Source organism: Carassius carassius, chromosome 24 (genome assembly GCF_963082965.1).
Source record: "Carassius carassius chromosome 24, fCarCar2.1, whole genome shotgun sequence".
Lineage (NCBI taxonomy): Eukaryota > Metazoa > Chordata > Actinopteri > Cypriniformes > Cyprinidae > Carassius > Carassius carassius.
The window spans coordinates 28,223,682-28,240,543 of NC_081778.1; the positions used below are offsets into that span (position 1 = coordinate 28,223,682).

The 16,862-nt window shown below is 40.6% G+C and overlaps 1 protein-coding gene across 1 annotated transcript; it reads right to left on the reverse strand.

Annotated features, from left to right (window-relative positions):
- Nucleotides 1–1,799: 1,799 nt before the first annotated feature.
- Nucleotides 1,800–2,995, reverse strand: LOC132103375 (synapse differentiation-inducing gene protein 1-like). The gene is made up of 2 exons (XM_059508438.1): nucleotides 2,543–2,995; nucleotides 1,800–2,061 (listed from the first exon to the last, which is right to left on the reverse strand). Exons 1-2 carry the CDS (start codon nucleotides 2,828–2,830, stop codon nucleotides 1,909–1,911), a joined length of 441 nt encoding a protein of 146 aa, XP_059364421.1. The 5' UTR covers nucleotides 2,831–2,995; the 3' UTR covers nucleotides 1,800–1,908.
- Between the last annotated feature and the right edge of the window lie 13,867 nt (nucleotides 2,996–16,862).

The following is a 16,862-nucleotide window of genomic DNA, read 5'->3' on the forward strand; positions in this document are numbered from 1 at the left end:
ACTGAAATAAATGAACTTTTCCTCGACATTCTAATTTATTGAGAAGCACCTGTACAGTATATGCAAGATCAGAACTGATTGCCCAGACCACGAGCTGCCGAAAATGAAAGTACACAGACAGCAAGAGGAGCTGAGAAGGCACCCTGAACCATGACAGGAGTAGCCAGGTAATCTGGCATTAATAATAACAATATAATAATTCCGTATATTTATACAGCTCTTTTCTGGGCACTCAAAGCACTTTACATAGAAGGGAGGAAAATCTCCTCATCCACGATCAATGCTTACAAATGTCATTAAACATCCAATTCAGCCAATCTAGCAGTTTTTAAAGAAAAACTAGAAATAATTTTAAATATAAATTATACAATGATTACAAGCTTATTTGTTAATGTACTTTAGAAAGCAAAAAAATTAAACTTCAGTTCACAAATTACCTAATGCTCTTTTTTACATTTACAAATGTTGTGAAATTTACTTAAATCAATAATTTTATGCTCTTTACTATTCAATGAACTATTAAAATTAACATATTATTCATTAAATCACAGCCTGTAAAGGTCATATATTTGGTCTTCGTTTGTTGACTTCTACGGTTTTCAAATCTTAACAAATAATTTATTAATCATTTATTCATGTTTTTGCAGTACCCAATCTAAAGTGGAAACTATTCATGTTTATAAATGTAAAAAATGTATGCATTTAGCAGACGCTTTTATCCAAAGCGACTTACAGTGCATTCAGGCTATCAATAACAACCATGTGTTCCCAGGGAATCGAACCCCCACCCTTGCGCTTGATAGCACAATGCTCTACCAATTGAGCTACAGGAACACTGTAAATATAAAATATAAATATAAAACTATAAATGTTTACTAATCACTCAGTACCTTTATGGGCATTGGATTTCTAATTGCTGTAACAACATTTGTATAAAGGGTGGTTAGTTAAGTTTATGCACATGCTTCTTAAAGACATAATATATGTAATTTGGGTGTAAAACATTTTTATTTTCTCAACATTTATATTAGTATATACTACATCATTAAACAGGGTATTCCTTGAATCATATATCAGCAGGAAAAAAAAATAAAAATACTTGTTCATTTCTCAAAACAATGTAATATAAACAGATTGAACCATGCTCCCTTTTAATAATCAAACTGACCCCTCTACACTTGTCGACCCCTTATCCAACCCTTAAACCTACCCATAATACCAAACCCTAACCCTAACCTACCCATATCACACCTCAATAGCAGCAAAAGTGTTGTACGTACATTAACAAAAGCTTTTATAATTGTAAAGCATCTGTAAAAATAATTTGTCGATTTTCAAGATGTGCATGATCATATGAATTAAACCTTTAATGACATTTGTAAGCGTTGTAATTTAAATCAACTATCTGTTGATCTTTAGGTAATGTTAAATAAGTTTAGTAAACATTAACAAGCACATTATCTCATGTTTCTAGCTATATGTATATATTAACTAATGATCTGTTAAGCATTATATAATGTTTGTTAATGATTTATTAAAGTTATTATAAAGTGTTACCCGAAATGTATTTCTCATAAATTGGCATGTACAGTAGTTATTTACTGTCAGATACAGCTGTTGCATGCATTATAAAAAATGGTTAAAAAATGTGGATTGACAGATTTCTGATAGATTATCAGATAATTTGATTTTTTTAACATACAGTTTTATTATATACATACATAATAAAACTGTATGTAAAAAAATAAAATTAGCACAGCTCCATACAAGATAAGAAAAAAAGTTTAAACATGCAATAATCAGCCTTAAAGCACATGTCGTAGGCTTTATTGATACATTGAGCGAATAACATTTACAATGCAGAGAATCAAATCTGTTTGTAATCTGCATCCAACCATGACAGCTCTATCAGCTTTTATAAAGTAAAGTTAAAACATTGACAATAATCAACAGTACAATGAAAACGAGGCCAACACCAAGGGCGGCATGATTCAGGATGAGTGTTGTTTTGGAGTTCTTCTCTGCTAATTCTCGCTGTCCTAAGAGGTTGGCGTTTCGAGTCTGTGAAAACAATTGTAAAACATTAATGTCAACCACTTCTGTTCTCATTCTGAGTTGCTTAAAGCGAATGGCATCTGGGGAGTTCTCAAAAGAAGGGGCAGACTTTTCTTAGTAGCATGTAATGCTTCATTTTTAATTTGATGGAAAGTTTATTCCATGATGGATGGATGCAGTTCTCTGGTTTTACTTGAAAACATGCTGTTAAATTTACTCTCAATATTTAAATGGTTTCTTAGTTTTTCCTATCTTTCTTTTATTTAATACAGAACTACAACTGAAAAATAAATAATACAAATATTATGATTTTCAATGCGTGGGATCAATGTGGGGGACTTTAAAAAAGTTTGCTAAAATGCAATACAATTTCAGATAATAGAGCAACCAATAATAAATAGCCTATATATTATTATTATTATACATTAACCGTAAAATAAATGTTAAATAATTTAAATGAAAGGAAAGCACATGTGCTAATACTTACAGAGCAGGAGAAAATCAGCGCAGCAATGCCCAGAGGAAAACAGCAGCACAGCATGGTAAAGATGGAGTAACCCAAGTAATCTCGCAATGGACTGGCCAGTGGAGCAGCGATCTCAAAAACTGCAGGCTGTACAGCGACCACAGTTTGTCCTGAATACGGCCCTGAGGAGGGAGGATATCCAGCACTGTCCTGGTCTGCTGGTGGTGGTGCTGGAGGATGCAACATTGCTGATTTCTCAGATGAATCCCAGGCTCCTGGAGGCTGATCGAAAGACTGGCTGGGATCCATTACTCTGAAAATTGGGTTTTGATTGAATTTTCCTTTGCCTTGTGCTCTGATGAGACGTATTCTTGTTTTCTGGTTCAGTCTTCTCTGTACTGATGGAGGCAGTCAGCATAGGGAGGTGCGTTGTTGTTTGCAGACAAGGAGTGACATGAACTTTATAGGTGCGTCCAATTACAATCTTACTTGAAGCAGTGCATGCCGGTTAGAAATTTTGACCGTCACATGTGGCATCAAAGTAAGCGAGAGGGTTTCGGGAGAAGGTTTACTCAGCCGCCACAGTTTCTCCAGAGCGACTGCAGGAGCGCTGATGACGACACAGCGATTTCACGACTGGCCAGATTCACCACATGACAACGATCTTATGTGTTTCGGGTTCATTCGTACCTTTTTTCATTTCCGATAATGGCCACACATCTCTGTATTTAGAACGGTAAAAGTTTTTTGTTTGTTTGTTTGTTTACTGCATTCGCACTGTTGTCCCGTTTATCATTCAACACTGATAAAAGCACATAGCCCACTCCCACTTTATTGATATTTAAGTATCACAATGTTGAACGTTATTCGTGAAAAGAACCCCCCCCCCCCCCCAACACCACCACCACTGCACGGGCTACTCTCGTTGACCGCGCTCAGTCGTGATTCAAGTAATGAATGGCCAAAGCAACTTTTCAACTTGTCCTTGTGACTTCAGACGCCACAGTCGTTTCACGTTTATTCTGATGAGATACATTATAGTGATGGGGAAGTCCGTTTCTTTTCTGCGAACCGGTTTTATATATATATATATATAGCCTATATATATATATATATATATATATATATATATATATATATATATATTTATTTATATACAGCTCTTTTCTGGGCACTCAAAGCACTTTACATAGAAGAGAAGGGAGGAAAATCTCCTCATCCACGATCAATGCTTACAAATGTCATTAAACGTCCAATTCAGCCAATCTAGCAGTTTTTAAAGAAAAACTAGAAATAATTTTAAATATAAATTATACAATGATTACAAGCTTATTTGTTAATGTACTTTAGAAAGCAAACAAATTAAACTTCAGTTCACAAATTACCTAATGCTCTTTTTTACATTTACAAATGTTGTGAAATTTACTTACATCAATAATTTTATGCTCTTTACTATTCAATGAACTATTAAAATTAACATTAAATATTCATTAAATAAAAAAGCAACTTTTCACCTTATCCTTGTGACTTCAGACGCCACATAGTAGTTTCACGTTTATTCTGATGAGATACATTATAGTGATGGGGAAGTCCGTTTCTTTTCTGCGAACCGGTTTTTTCTTCTTCGGACAATTCGTTTCAATGAACCGTTCAATAAACCAGTTCATTTGTTCTTTTTCACCCAAACGTAGTTGTCGTCATTTGCGATGACGTAATTATATCAAATCTATTGTCCCAATCCGGTATTACGAGATTTACGGGTTCCGAGAGGTTTGGTTTCCTATAGATTAATATTCATGGCTTTCTCGGACATGCCCGTGGAACCAGTTGGAACTGAGAATTTCAGTTCACGCTCATCGTATTTCGGCAGGTTTAATGGAATATTTATTAAAAAAAAAAGGTAAATATATTTACAGCGTTGCACAAACCTATGTCTAAACCACATTTGTTAATATTTTTGTAACGGTTTATAATGTTTTTATTAGTCACTGACTGAATTATTTCAGACATTCTGCACACTTATGCTAGTTGTATTTATTTCCAGCCTCTCTAAATTACTTTGTCTTCAGTTTATTGCGCTATAGACTGCAGTGCTCTAAAACTATGCCTGGTACATTGGTACACTGTAAATGAGAAAACAAATAATTAATCAATTCCATATATATATACACAGACATCCCAACCTGCAAAAAGTCATTTCAGGGAGGTATCCCCCCCCCCCCCAAAAGGAAGGAAATACATCTCAGCTGTAGTCACCTTCTTAGTGAGACTTTGCCTATCTGAATGGGAGAACGGAGATATATTGGAGCAGCCTTCCCTGTGCTTAGCCTCCCTAACATGTTGTGGTCCCTAACAGATATAAAAGCATAAAATATTATTTCTATAAGCTCTATAGGCCTATGTAATTATTCGTTAATTATGTTTAAATATGTAGATTACTTTTACTATTTATATAATCTGCTTATACAATTTATGTAAACTGCTTTTATTTATTTTCCATTGCAACTTTAAACAGGTCTAAGGAGTTGGTTGTTTTCATGTAGCCTTGGCAACTAACCTGAATAATATGCAGATGAAATTAAACTTGTCAACTCAGTGGGGAAGTCGTGGCCTAATGGTTAGAGAGTCGGACTCCCAATCGAAGGGTTGTGAGTTCGAGTCTCGAGCCGGCAGGAATTGTGGGTGGGGGGAGTGCATGTACAGTTCTCTCTCCACCCTCTATACCACGACTTAGGTGCCCTTGAGCAAGGCATCGAACCCCCAACTGCTCCCCGGGCGCCGCAGCATAAATGGCTGCCCACTGCTCCGGGTGTGTGCTCACAGTGTCTGTGTGTGTTCACTGCTCTGTGTGTGTGCACTTCAGATGGGTTAAATGCAGAGCACGAATTCTGAGTATGGGTCACCATACTTGGCTGAATGTCACTTCACTCACACTATTCATCTCAACATGCCTATTGCAATCATATAACCCTCCATGGGCAATGCTTGAGCAAGACTGTCATTATGTTTGACACCTATAAGACAGGAGTACACTTTCGTGTAGTCTGCCGTAAAATGTGTCTTATACTTTTTTTGTTCTGTGGCACTCTCCCTCTGCAATGGTGCTCCTATTTCTAGATAGACATAACTGATTATTTTTTCTCGGGACAAGAGATAAAAGCCCGCCCACACTGACAATTGATTGGTTGATTTGCAGAAACAGTCCAATCAGGATGCTCTCTGTCTTACATGCGCTTCGCACACACGCACATTATCACACACGCGCAAGGTCTCTCGCTCCCTCTCTCTCTCTGCCGTGCGTGCGCTACACGGTTTGAAACACAGTATCTGTTTCGCATGCGCGCTTTTGCTCGCTCGGTCTAGATTCCGGGAGATTTGAACTAATTTGCGGGTCTCAGGGTATATGTAATATATATATATATATATATTACAATTGTACGTAAGTGTGCTTTTATGGTTCTTTGTTCATGTTCAACTTCATTTACGCTATAAGACTTATATATTAATTTATTTGAAGTGTGTGTGCGCGCGCGCGCGTGTGTGTGTTTGTATATATATTATTCATGTAATTTTAAATGTACTGTTAATACTTAAAATAAATCAATAAAATAAAAGTATAGTAATCCCAAACTTCGAATGGTAATGTCATGTATCAAATGCCAGAATCAAGTTAAGAAATGTCTACTTTTTTATAGAGAGAGAATAGAGATAGTGTTAGAGGTTAGAAAATGAATAGAGAGTGCAAGGGTTAGAGTTTTAAGTCAGCAAATAGATAAAACAGAATTAGAATAGAGAGTATAAGAGTTAGAGGTTCAAATAAAGATGGAAGAGATGTGTTTTTAGCCGATTCTTGAAGATGGCTAAGGACTGCTGGGATTGAGTTGGGAAGGTCCACCAGGAGGAACATTTTATGTAAAAAAAAAAAGGCTTATTAAGAATATGTTTATGAAACTGCTATGAAAGACTAATTTGTAAATTTATATTTTTTTTTGTAAAAAAAAATCTTTAACTATTTTACTTTCGAAACATTAAAAAAATAAAATATAAAAATACATTTTATCAGCAGTTTTTGCAGCAGTGGTTGTATCATTGTTTACAACCAGACAACATGGAGAATGCTGAACAGGGATCATCGCAGCATCATGTCTACAGATACGTTCATAGGTTTATTACATTAAAGAGTAACCAAACCCTAAACCAACTTTTTTTAGTTAATGATCTATAAGAATGGGGCTTTATTAGTGCTGTTCATTGATTCGAGTAACTTTTTTGACATTTGAGTATAAAGTGTTTTAATTCTACAATATATGATGTAAAAACATGTGAGTGCTGCCCTCTTCAGGTTGAACGGTGGCTACTGCAGTTGATTTTTCCTATTGGATGTTGCGGTGGCAAGTGACGTAAGCGGAGGCAGGTGACGTAAGCAGTTTCCAGCTCACCACGCCCCTTGGTACGAGCTACCACACCCTTGGCAGTATCAAACCATCAAAATCAAAATTAAATCTTCAAGTTAGCGTAGATCTATCTGTATTTAGTACAGTGGTCAGGATGGTACGGAGGTGTGTTGCTGGTTGCGACAGCACTGCTGGACGGCATAGTTTACCAGCAGACTTTAAAATTAAGCGCCAGTGGTTGCATGCATTTGGCCTGGAAGACCGCAAGTTCCCGCCTAGAGCTCGAGTGTGCAAACTGAGTTTTACACGGGATTGCTTCTCCAACGCAATGGAGGTGGAAATGGGCTTCTCCACACAGCTCGCGCTGAAAAGCGACGCGGTGAGGGAGTTAAGACCGCAGTTTGAGCCAGCGGCTCGAATTGATATGAACAGAAACCTCGACACCCTCCACTTCAGGTAAAAGTGGGGGAGAAAAGTCCTCTACTTCAAATGATCGCTCTGTTGCAAAGCTACTTGCGTCATTACAGTCACTCTCCATTTTAGCGTCTCTGACAGCAGCTGTCAATCAATCCGTCACTGCGAGTCTCAGGATCCGCCCACTTTTCAGCATTTTTCAAATATTGTCAGTGGGTGGAGTCAGGCTCTGAGCAGGGGTTTAGTTACACTTTAACAAATTGTAATAACTAATAACAGACACAAGTTTAAAGCATCGGAAGCTACAAAAAATAAGAGCACAAAGAACTGAAATCAATGTATACAACTAGCTGAGGTTTGCTGTTCTTTAACAATACACAAAAAATGCTTGCAATTCAGTTAGGGATGAATGCACAAAACGTGCACTGTAAATTAATAAAACGTTATAAACGTGTACGAAATGATTAACAAATTTAGTTTGTGCAACGCAGAACATATATTAACATTTTTATATTTTTTTAGTTTTTGGTTAAAATATTCCATTAAACCTGCCGTGACACAAGGAAGCGTGAACTTAAATTCTCAGTTCCACACCATGGTTCCACGTATGTCCGAGAAACCCATGTATATTCATGTATGCTACACCCACTGAAACCGAAAATCTCGTAACACAGGGATGAAAATACTAATTTAAATATACAAAGTCAGTAATCATAACTTCGGTTAAAACATCATATGAAAAGTTTAAGTCTTGATCCGAAAACCAATGCAACCGGTTGTTGACTCGAAAACAAGAACCGTTCCAGCAGTGGGCGTGTAAGTTCGTTATCCGGCTTGCTGCACACATTATGCTTCTCTGCTTGTGTTCGTCTTCATTTCTCTCTTAACATCAGTTCAGTCAGTGTTCTGTTTGAGTAAATTAACTCCGTATTGTAGCCTATTATTTAGACTCAGAGGGAGTGTCAGTCACGTAAAAAAAATAATAACTTAAGTAATTTGTGGATTAATATGGAGCCCCTAAAGGGTCCTAGTGGTGTAAAAAAATCAGAGTGAGTGAAATAATTTGGGTCTCAGGAAAAAAAATTTTTTATTAATTTTTTTTGCGTTCTCTTGCAAAGACATTTGCGTTCTTTCGCAAAATTATTTGCGTTCCCTCACAAAACTTTTGCCTTCTCTCCCAAAGATATTTGCGCTCTGTTGCAAAACATTTGCATTCTCTTGCAAAACCAGCTGAGCTCCGACCAACACTACCTGTTTACTTTACAGCTTGTGGTTCATTCAGCTCCATAAGATCACAATGGAGCGGTTCATAGAGTTTTGTTTTGAACTTGGAGAAATAGTCAGTGGATTCTTATAAAGGTACAGTTTTGGGACATACTAAAACGCTTAATGTAAAACACTGTGTGACGAGAGCCGTGGGAACAGAGAGAGGCCTGTGGAGCACCTGCGCCATATCACCGGTCTCGAGTCCCGCGAAGGAGAACTGAAGGTGGGACGGATGACATTGTTGGACGAGAGAGGACCAGGCTCGGACTTTATTTTATGTTTTGGCTCTGTTTGTGTGCGACAGTCATCCATGAGTAGGGGCTGTCGCCCTCTTTTAGTATTTTATAATTAAAGTTTTGTTTGAATGTTCGCCAGTTCCCGCCTCCTTCTTCCCGTGACTATGAACGTTTATTACACACTGGATGACTAAATTCAGTACACAGATTACACACAATATTATTAAAGCAAACAGCCCAGAATATGAACGTAACCCGGTAAACTGCATATGAAGCATAGGCTATGCCTATAGAAAGAAAACGCTTAATTAATGGACTTAGTGCTATAAAAATGCCGAATTCAACATACAGTTTATTAATAAATTATACATAAAAGAAAGTAAGCTCAGAAAAACAGATGCGTTTGGGCTTACTTTCTTTTATTTTAAACTTGGACTCAAGTTCAAATAAGTCACCTTTGCTTATAGTTTAAGACATGGTTCTGGGACATTCTAAAACGCTTAATGTGGATGTAGCTACTATAACAGTGACATTGGAGGCCCAATTTGGTAAGGCCTATTAAATAATAATAATGCAAATAACAATTGTAATATTAATAACCTTAATTGCTATAAAGCAAATAGCCATAACACAACGTTAAAAACCAGGCTATAGAAAGGCTATATGGTTAAATGAGGCTAATGGACAAAGACAGTAAAACCAAAGTAAACAGTTTATTAATAAAATATAACCTTTGTTACTTAGGCTACAGGGCATAACTCGATTTTGAATTCAGTGGGAAGATTCAATAATATAAAAAAGATTATTAGAAATGTTATTAAGCGACCACTGTTCTTATTTCGCTCTATACGAGAATGCAATTTTCCCTGAATATCCAAAATATTGCATATGTGACATTGATTTTATATAGGCCTAACGGTTCAACAAAAAAGGCAATATTAAGTGTACATTTAAAATTTTAAAAGAAACCTACATTTTAAACAAAATATTGCCCATAGTTCCAATGAAATCTTCAACAGAACTTGCGTCTCAAAGCAATAGCAGTGTTTCGTCATAAAATATGAATAGAAAAACTTTGCCTCTATAACAGTAAAAATGCATCTGTAAATCAATTTAAGGGGGCGAATATTGTCCCTGCAATTCATGCAATTCTGCTTGTATGCACACAGAATAATTTTTTTAATAAATTCTATATTTAGTCTTTTTTTTAAATCACCGTCTTAATTAAGTCACGTTTTCTTTATGAAAGGAAAACTGCTGTTCTTCTGGGCTTATTATAATTCACCAGGTTATGTTCCTACTCTGGGCTATTCTGCTTGTCTGTATGCTTTATTAATAAGGTGTGAACTGAATTTAATCATCCAATGTTTTAGTTTAGCATTTTAGTATGTCCCAAAAAAAGTACCTTTAAAGTACCTTTCTTTTAAGCATAATATTGAATGGCGCAGGTGCTCCACCGGCCTTACTCAGTTCCCTCGGCTCTCGTCACACAGTGTTTTACATTAAGCGTTTTATTATGTCCCAAAACGTCTAAGGTTACGTATGTAACCCTGGTTCCTCGAAGGAACGAGACGCTGCGTCAAGAACGAATGGGGAACGCGTCCAGCGTGACGTCTCTGAATAACGTGTATAATCAGTCCAATGGAAGGGCAAGATGTCATAGGCGGGTGACGACAGAGACCAGGACGCATAAAAGCATGAGCGGCGAAGCCGGTAATCAGCCTCAAAGGATAAAGCAAGTGCCGGCCAGAGATGCAGGAAGTGTGGCACTGCGACACAACTTCTTGTTCCTTCGAGGAACCAGGGTTACATACGTAACCTTAGACGTTCCTCTTCAGGAACTCGAGCTGCGTCGAGAACGAATCGGGAACGGGAATGCCCACGCCGCCAGACTTCAAATCTGTGCCTAGTGTGGAAGAGCACAGCTAAAGCAAGAGAAGGAGCCTGACAGAATTCGGGGACAACCCGTTCAATGGCCAAACTTCAGAAGGAGTGAGTCTTGACCCCCAGGAGAGGGCAGATCAGAGGACTCGAGGCTTAGGATAACATCCTGATCACTGCTTAGCATAAGCTTGTTCTGGCCGGAGGCCTCAGCCTCAGCGCACCATGGAGGAAATATGTAACCAGAGGGTTTCTGCCCACTGACTGGCCACTGAGAGGGGCGCGGTAGGCCACCATGGCCGCCACGTAGACCTTCAGGGTGGAGTGGGTCAACCCTGCGGAGAGCCTGCAGGAACTCCAGCACTGTACCATCCGGGCAGTTAACTGGGTCGAGCTGGCGGTCTCCGCACCAAGAAGTGAAAAGCTTCCACTTCAAGGCATACAGATTCCTCATTGAGGGACCTCTGGATTGGAGAACGGTCTTACAACCTCGGTTGAGAGACCGGAAGCTAAGAGTTGTGCCTCCTCAGAGACAACACCTACAGCCTCTAAGCTCCATGCAAGGGCGCAGAGGAAATCTCTCCTGACGGGAACCTCCCATGGAGTGCTGTCAAAAAGAGAAATCAGGCCCAGGAACCACACCCGGCCCGTCCAGTACGGGGCTACTAACAGCAGCCGGACTCCGTCCCGGCGCACTCTCTCCAGAACTCCCGAGAGCAGAGCAATCGGGGGAAAAATGTACAGATGAAGCCTCGGCCATGTCTGTACCATGGCGTCCAGCCCCAGTGGAGCTGGATGAGTCAGAGGAAGCCAGAGGGGACAGTGCGATGTCTCTCGAGTCGCAAACAGATCCATTCCCTGGGCCTCGTCCCCTGCCTCAACAGGATGTCTGCTCCCATAATAAGATGCCCAGGAATGTGAACTGCTCTGAGTGAGAGGAATTCGTCCTGGGCCCACAGAATCTGGTACGCTAGTTGTATAAACGGCGTGAGTGCAGACCTCCTTGGTGGTTGATGTAAGAGACCACCGCTGTGTTGTCGGTGTGCACTAACACATGGTGACCTCTTAGGTCTGGGAGAAAATAACGAAGTGCACGAAGCACGGCCAGCATCTCCAGGCAGTTGATGTGCCATGTCAGATGGCGACATGTCATGATCGCACCCCAGCCGGTGAGGGACGCGTCAGTCGCTAGCATCACACAACGACAAGGAGCTCCCAGCACCGGGCCCTGGGACAAGAACCAAGGCGGCAGCGCAGCGTGACCTTTAGCATGCAATGTGGGTTTCCCCTCAGGGAGAACCCCTTGGTCTTGAGCCACCACTGTAGGGGTCTCATGTACAGCAGGCCAATAGTACTCACGTTGGACGCAGCTGCCATCAGACCCAGCAATCTCCGTGACTGCTTGACAGTGAGTGACCGGCCTTCTCTCATTCTCGCAACTGCATTGAGGATCGACTCGATCCGAGCAGGTGACATACGTGCCTGCATCGTGGTCGAATCCCACACCATGCCCAGATAAGTGGTTCTCTGAACTGGAGAAAGCACACTTTTCTTGGCGTTAAGTCTTAAGCCCCAGCTCTTTCATGTGAGCGAGAATGTTGGTGGTGCCGAACGGAGAATGACCTCGGTGCCGAACCGTCATCTGCTCAGATTGAGCTGATATCAACCAATCGTCAATGTGGTTGAGTCGTGAAAGTGTGGGGTGAGAGTGCAAGGCCAGTGGAAGATCCGTATTGGTAGGCTTTTGCCCCCAAAAGCAAACCTCAGGAACTTCCGATGAAGAAGGATGGAGATAAGTGCATCTTTTGAAAGATCGTGACACACCAGTCCTCGGACTTGGCCTGTGCAGGCATGCTAAACTTCAGTCCCCTGACTGAGAGGTTCAAAAAGCACAGATCTAGAAAAGGACACAACACCTCATCCTTCCTCGGAACAGTGAAGTACCGGCTGTAGGACCCGGACTCTGCAACCCAAGGAGGGACCACCTCGATGGTCTCCGTCCTCAGAGAGAGTCTACTTCTGTTCCATTACCAGAGTCTGCTTGGGGCCCACCAGAACTGGATTCTGTGGCCTCTCACTACAGTGTGCAGGACCCACTGAGACACATTTGGCAGTAGTTTTCACGCTGCAATATAGTCTACTAAGGGAATCAGCCTCTCAAGACTGATCTCTGGTTGCATCAGAGCAATTAGCTCTGTGCCCTGAAGCAGTGCACCGGCAGGAGACGGCTGAACTAGCTGCTCTAGAAACCTCCCAGGAGGTTGCGAGCCTCTTAGCACCGCTACGTTTCCGAGCGGTAACTGAGAGAAGCGCTCGCTGGAGACCGTTGCGTCCTGGAACACCGGCAGGGTTGGCAGATCGATCTCCTGAGGGCACTGAGGAGAGACGGGCACCGTGTAATGTGGTGTACACCGCTCTTCCCCAGAGGGGCCTGCCCTCCGAGGTCCTGTGCCGCAGCATCAGGACTCTCGTAGCTGAAGTCTCCTAAAAACGATGGTCCTCAGACCCACATCATCTGCTAGGAAGACTAGACCAGAGTCTGCTCGGGGCAGGACCCCGTGAAGTACACTTGGCAGGGGCTCCCACACCGCCATGTGACCTCCTAAGGGAACCAGTCTCGTGAGACTGGCCTCTGGAACACCTAGAGCTACTAGCTCGGTGCCCTGAAGCGGTGGACCGGCAGGGGACGACCGTACTAGCTGCTCTAGAGACCTCTGTAGAGGTAGCGAGCCTCTCAGCACCGCTACGTTTCCGGGCAGTAACTGAGAGAAGCGCTCGCCGGAGATTGCTGCGCCCTGGAACACCGGCAGGGTTGGCAGAAAGATCTCCTGAGGGCACTGAGGAGAGACGGGCACCGCGTAATGTGGTGTACACCACTCTTCCCCAGAGGGAGCTGGTCCTCCAAACGTCCTAGGCCTAGGCGTCAGGACGTTATGATGAAGGCTATCCAGCGAAAACAACGGTCCGTAGAACTGCTTTCCACTAGAAGCGTGGAACGCTTCCTGCTCTCGCCCAAAACTTCTCTTGATTGAAGCTTTGACAATGGAGTTTATCATTGGACAAACGACACTAAATAAGACTCACAAGCAGATAGCGACTGACACACACACAGAGCGCTTGCTGAAGACACAATGCTGATTACCGGCTTCGCCGCTCATGCTTTTATGCTTCCTGGTCTCTGACGTCACCCGCCTATGACATCTCGCCCTTCCATTGGACTGATTATACACGTTATTCAGAGACGTCACACCGGACGCGTTGCAAAAGTTTTGCAAGGGAATGCAAATAATTTTGCGAGAGAACACAAAAAGTTTTGTGATGGGAACGCAAAGATTTGCGAGAGAACGCAAAAATAATTTAAACATTTTTTCACACACTCTGATTTTTTTCACCACAATGACCCTTTAGGGGCTCCATAGATTACTGCTTACTAAAATCATTTCAAATGATTCAGTCCGATTTGGTGAACTGGTTCAACCGGTTCACTAAGAAGCACCTGTTAAATCGAACGATTTGTTCGCGAACCAGACATCACTAATTTAAAATATCATGAGGATTCCCCATATCTAAGCAAAATGATGAAGCCTGACAGATGCTGGCATGTTACATGGTCGCTACATACCTCATGCAAACACATCTCTGAAACATCAGATGCCTTATCTTAAAATTACGGAGCCCCGTGCACAATTAATATGACTAATAGGCAAAACTTGGCGGAATCAACATATAACTTGTGCTCAGAAAATATCAGGACACTAATGGGGATGATTTCATGATTCCTAAGCTTGTCTTTTGGAGGGATATTCCTTCCCTGCAATAACTGTTTTTATTTAAAATTGATGGGAAACATTTCTAAATATAGGTAATTATTTAGATGATTTTGTATTTTTTTTTTTAGATTTGCATCATTATTTCAGTATGATATTACTGTAGAAATGTAGCAAACTGTTGTCTTAGGCCCTGTCCCAAATGGCACACTCCGGACTTGTGGACTTCCTCAGAGTCCACACTTCGGTGACATTATGTAGTGCAGACCTATAGGGCCCTTAGCGCGAGTCCGCGAGGGTGCATTGAGAGGTATTTTGGGACAGACTCGATCGTCACGCCGGAAACAGGAAGAAGGTCTGGTTGACTTATCCTTCTCCATACGGAGATGAATAAACTTAAAGGTCATCTCATCAGTCCCTTTATTAGAAAAATATCACAAATATCATTAAACAAATTACAGTCTTTAGCATAGAGAACAGGATTAATTTTAATTTCCCAAATAATATGTCCATGTGAAATACACAGCCTGCTTTTACAGTTCTATAATTGTAAATGCCACCTGGGCATTAGAATAGATGTCATGGTTATTTAAATGATAAATACATTTGTACATAATAATACATAATGTTAAATTTTAACACAAAATTAAAATGAGTTTAAGAAAAATGTATAGGTTTCAATATTCATACTACGTTTATATGACTCATAAAGCCATGACATTCGGTTCTATTTATGTAATGAATCATAATGCGATTGTATTATTTAACGCGCTATTATTATGTTTGAGATATCAACTGGTCGATAATGTTTGTATAACTGTAAGTAACAACTGGAAAAATGTACGCCTATGTCATAAAAAACATTGATACTTTTACACTTAAATATTCTCTTCTCAGCCATGTTTACAGTCCGTGAGCGAAATATCCTCCCATCTGTTGTCTGATTGGTCTTTCGCAAGGATTCCTGGGTAGTTGAAGTGCGTGGAGCCTGCTTCTATGCGGGCTTCGCGGAAGACCGCTTCAAGGGTACAAAGGGGGCGCTGCTGAGCACACTTCGGAGCGTTAAAATGCTGAATGGGACGGCCTACGGACTCGTAGACTCGGCGAGCACGCGCATTTCAAGTCCACGAGACCGAAAGTCCACATGAAGTGCGCGATTTGGGACAGGGCCTTAATCAGAAAAATGGATTCTAGCCAACATAAAAAACAAGTTTCCTCCTGTCAGCAGTCCTCGTCTACGCTGATACCTTTTGTATATGCTAATAAAATTGACTTACACCTCCACCTACATCTAATTGTTTTGAAAGGATATTCATATTTAGATTTTGAATTTATTTCAATATGGTATTACTGTAGCCTGGTTAAAACCAGACCCTTTTCAGTTGAAACTGAGTTAGGGTCTGGCAAAGCCTATTAGACGTCTCGTTTCTAAAGGGGCGTCACCGACGGACCTCGTTCAAATGCCTCTGGGCGCAATTGGATAGACCTAAAACCAATCAGAGCGATGAAGGAGATGACGTATGCAGAGCGAATCCAGAGCGAATCCAGTCGGTAAGACAGCGATAACATCTTTTTTTAGATATGAAGGCTTCAAGTGTTGTTCTTTGCTCGGGTTTTAACGCAAAGTTAAAGTTTAAATCACTTAAAACAGACGCGATAGCAGTTTCGAACGAATGTTCCTCTGCAGCATCCATCTTTGTAATGTACAAAATCTGCTTTACCGTCGCTGCGCTGTCGTCATCGTGTAAACCCCGCCTCAACGTTTCTGATTGGTGCCGCGATTGGCGGCACAGAAACGAGCTAGATAGTCCTCTTTGCCAGACTATTCTGTAGAGAGAATTAAAATTCGCTGGAAGTAGTCTGGGTTTTCCCAGGCTAGTATTACTGTGGAAATGTACCAAATTGCTGTTTTATAAATTAATTTATTTATACATGGATTATTATTATTATTATTATTAGTCCAGTTTGCTGTTGTGCTCACTGTGTGACGAGTTTTGAAAAAGTGACCCAAGTATTGAAAAATGGACTCAAAGTCTGGACTATTTTAAAAGAAGACCACTTTGAAATAAAATAGAAACACCTTTATCTCAGTTTTAAAATAAATATGTTTCTGATGCTGATGATTAACAAGTAATCAAACTGACCCCTCTACACTTGTTGACCCCTTATCCAACCATTAAACCTACCAATAATACCAAACCCAAACCCTAACCTTAACCCTAACCTACTCATATCACAGCTCAATAGCAGCAAAAGATTTTAATCAATGTACAACATCTGTTAAAATAATTTGTCAATCTTCAAGATTGCATGATCATATGAATTAAAAGTTTAATGACATTAAGCATTGTAATTTACATTTTCTGTTGATCTTTAGGTAATG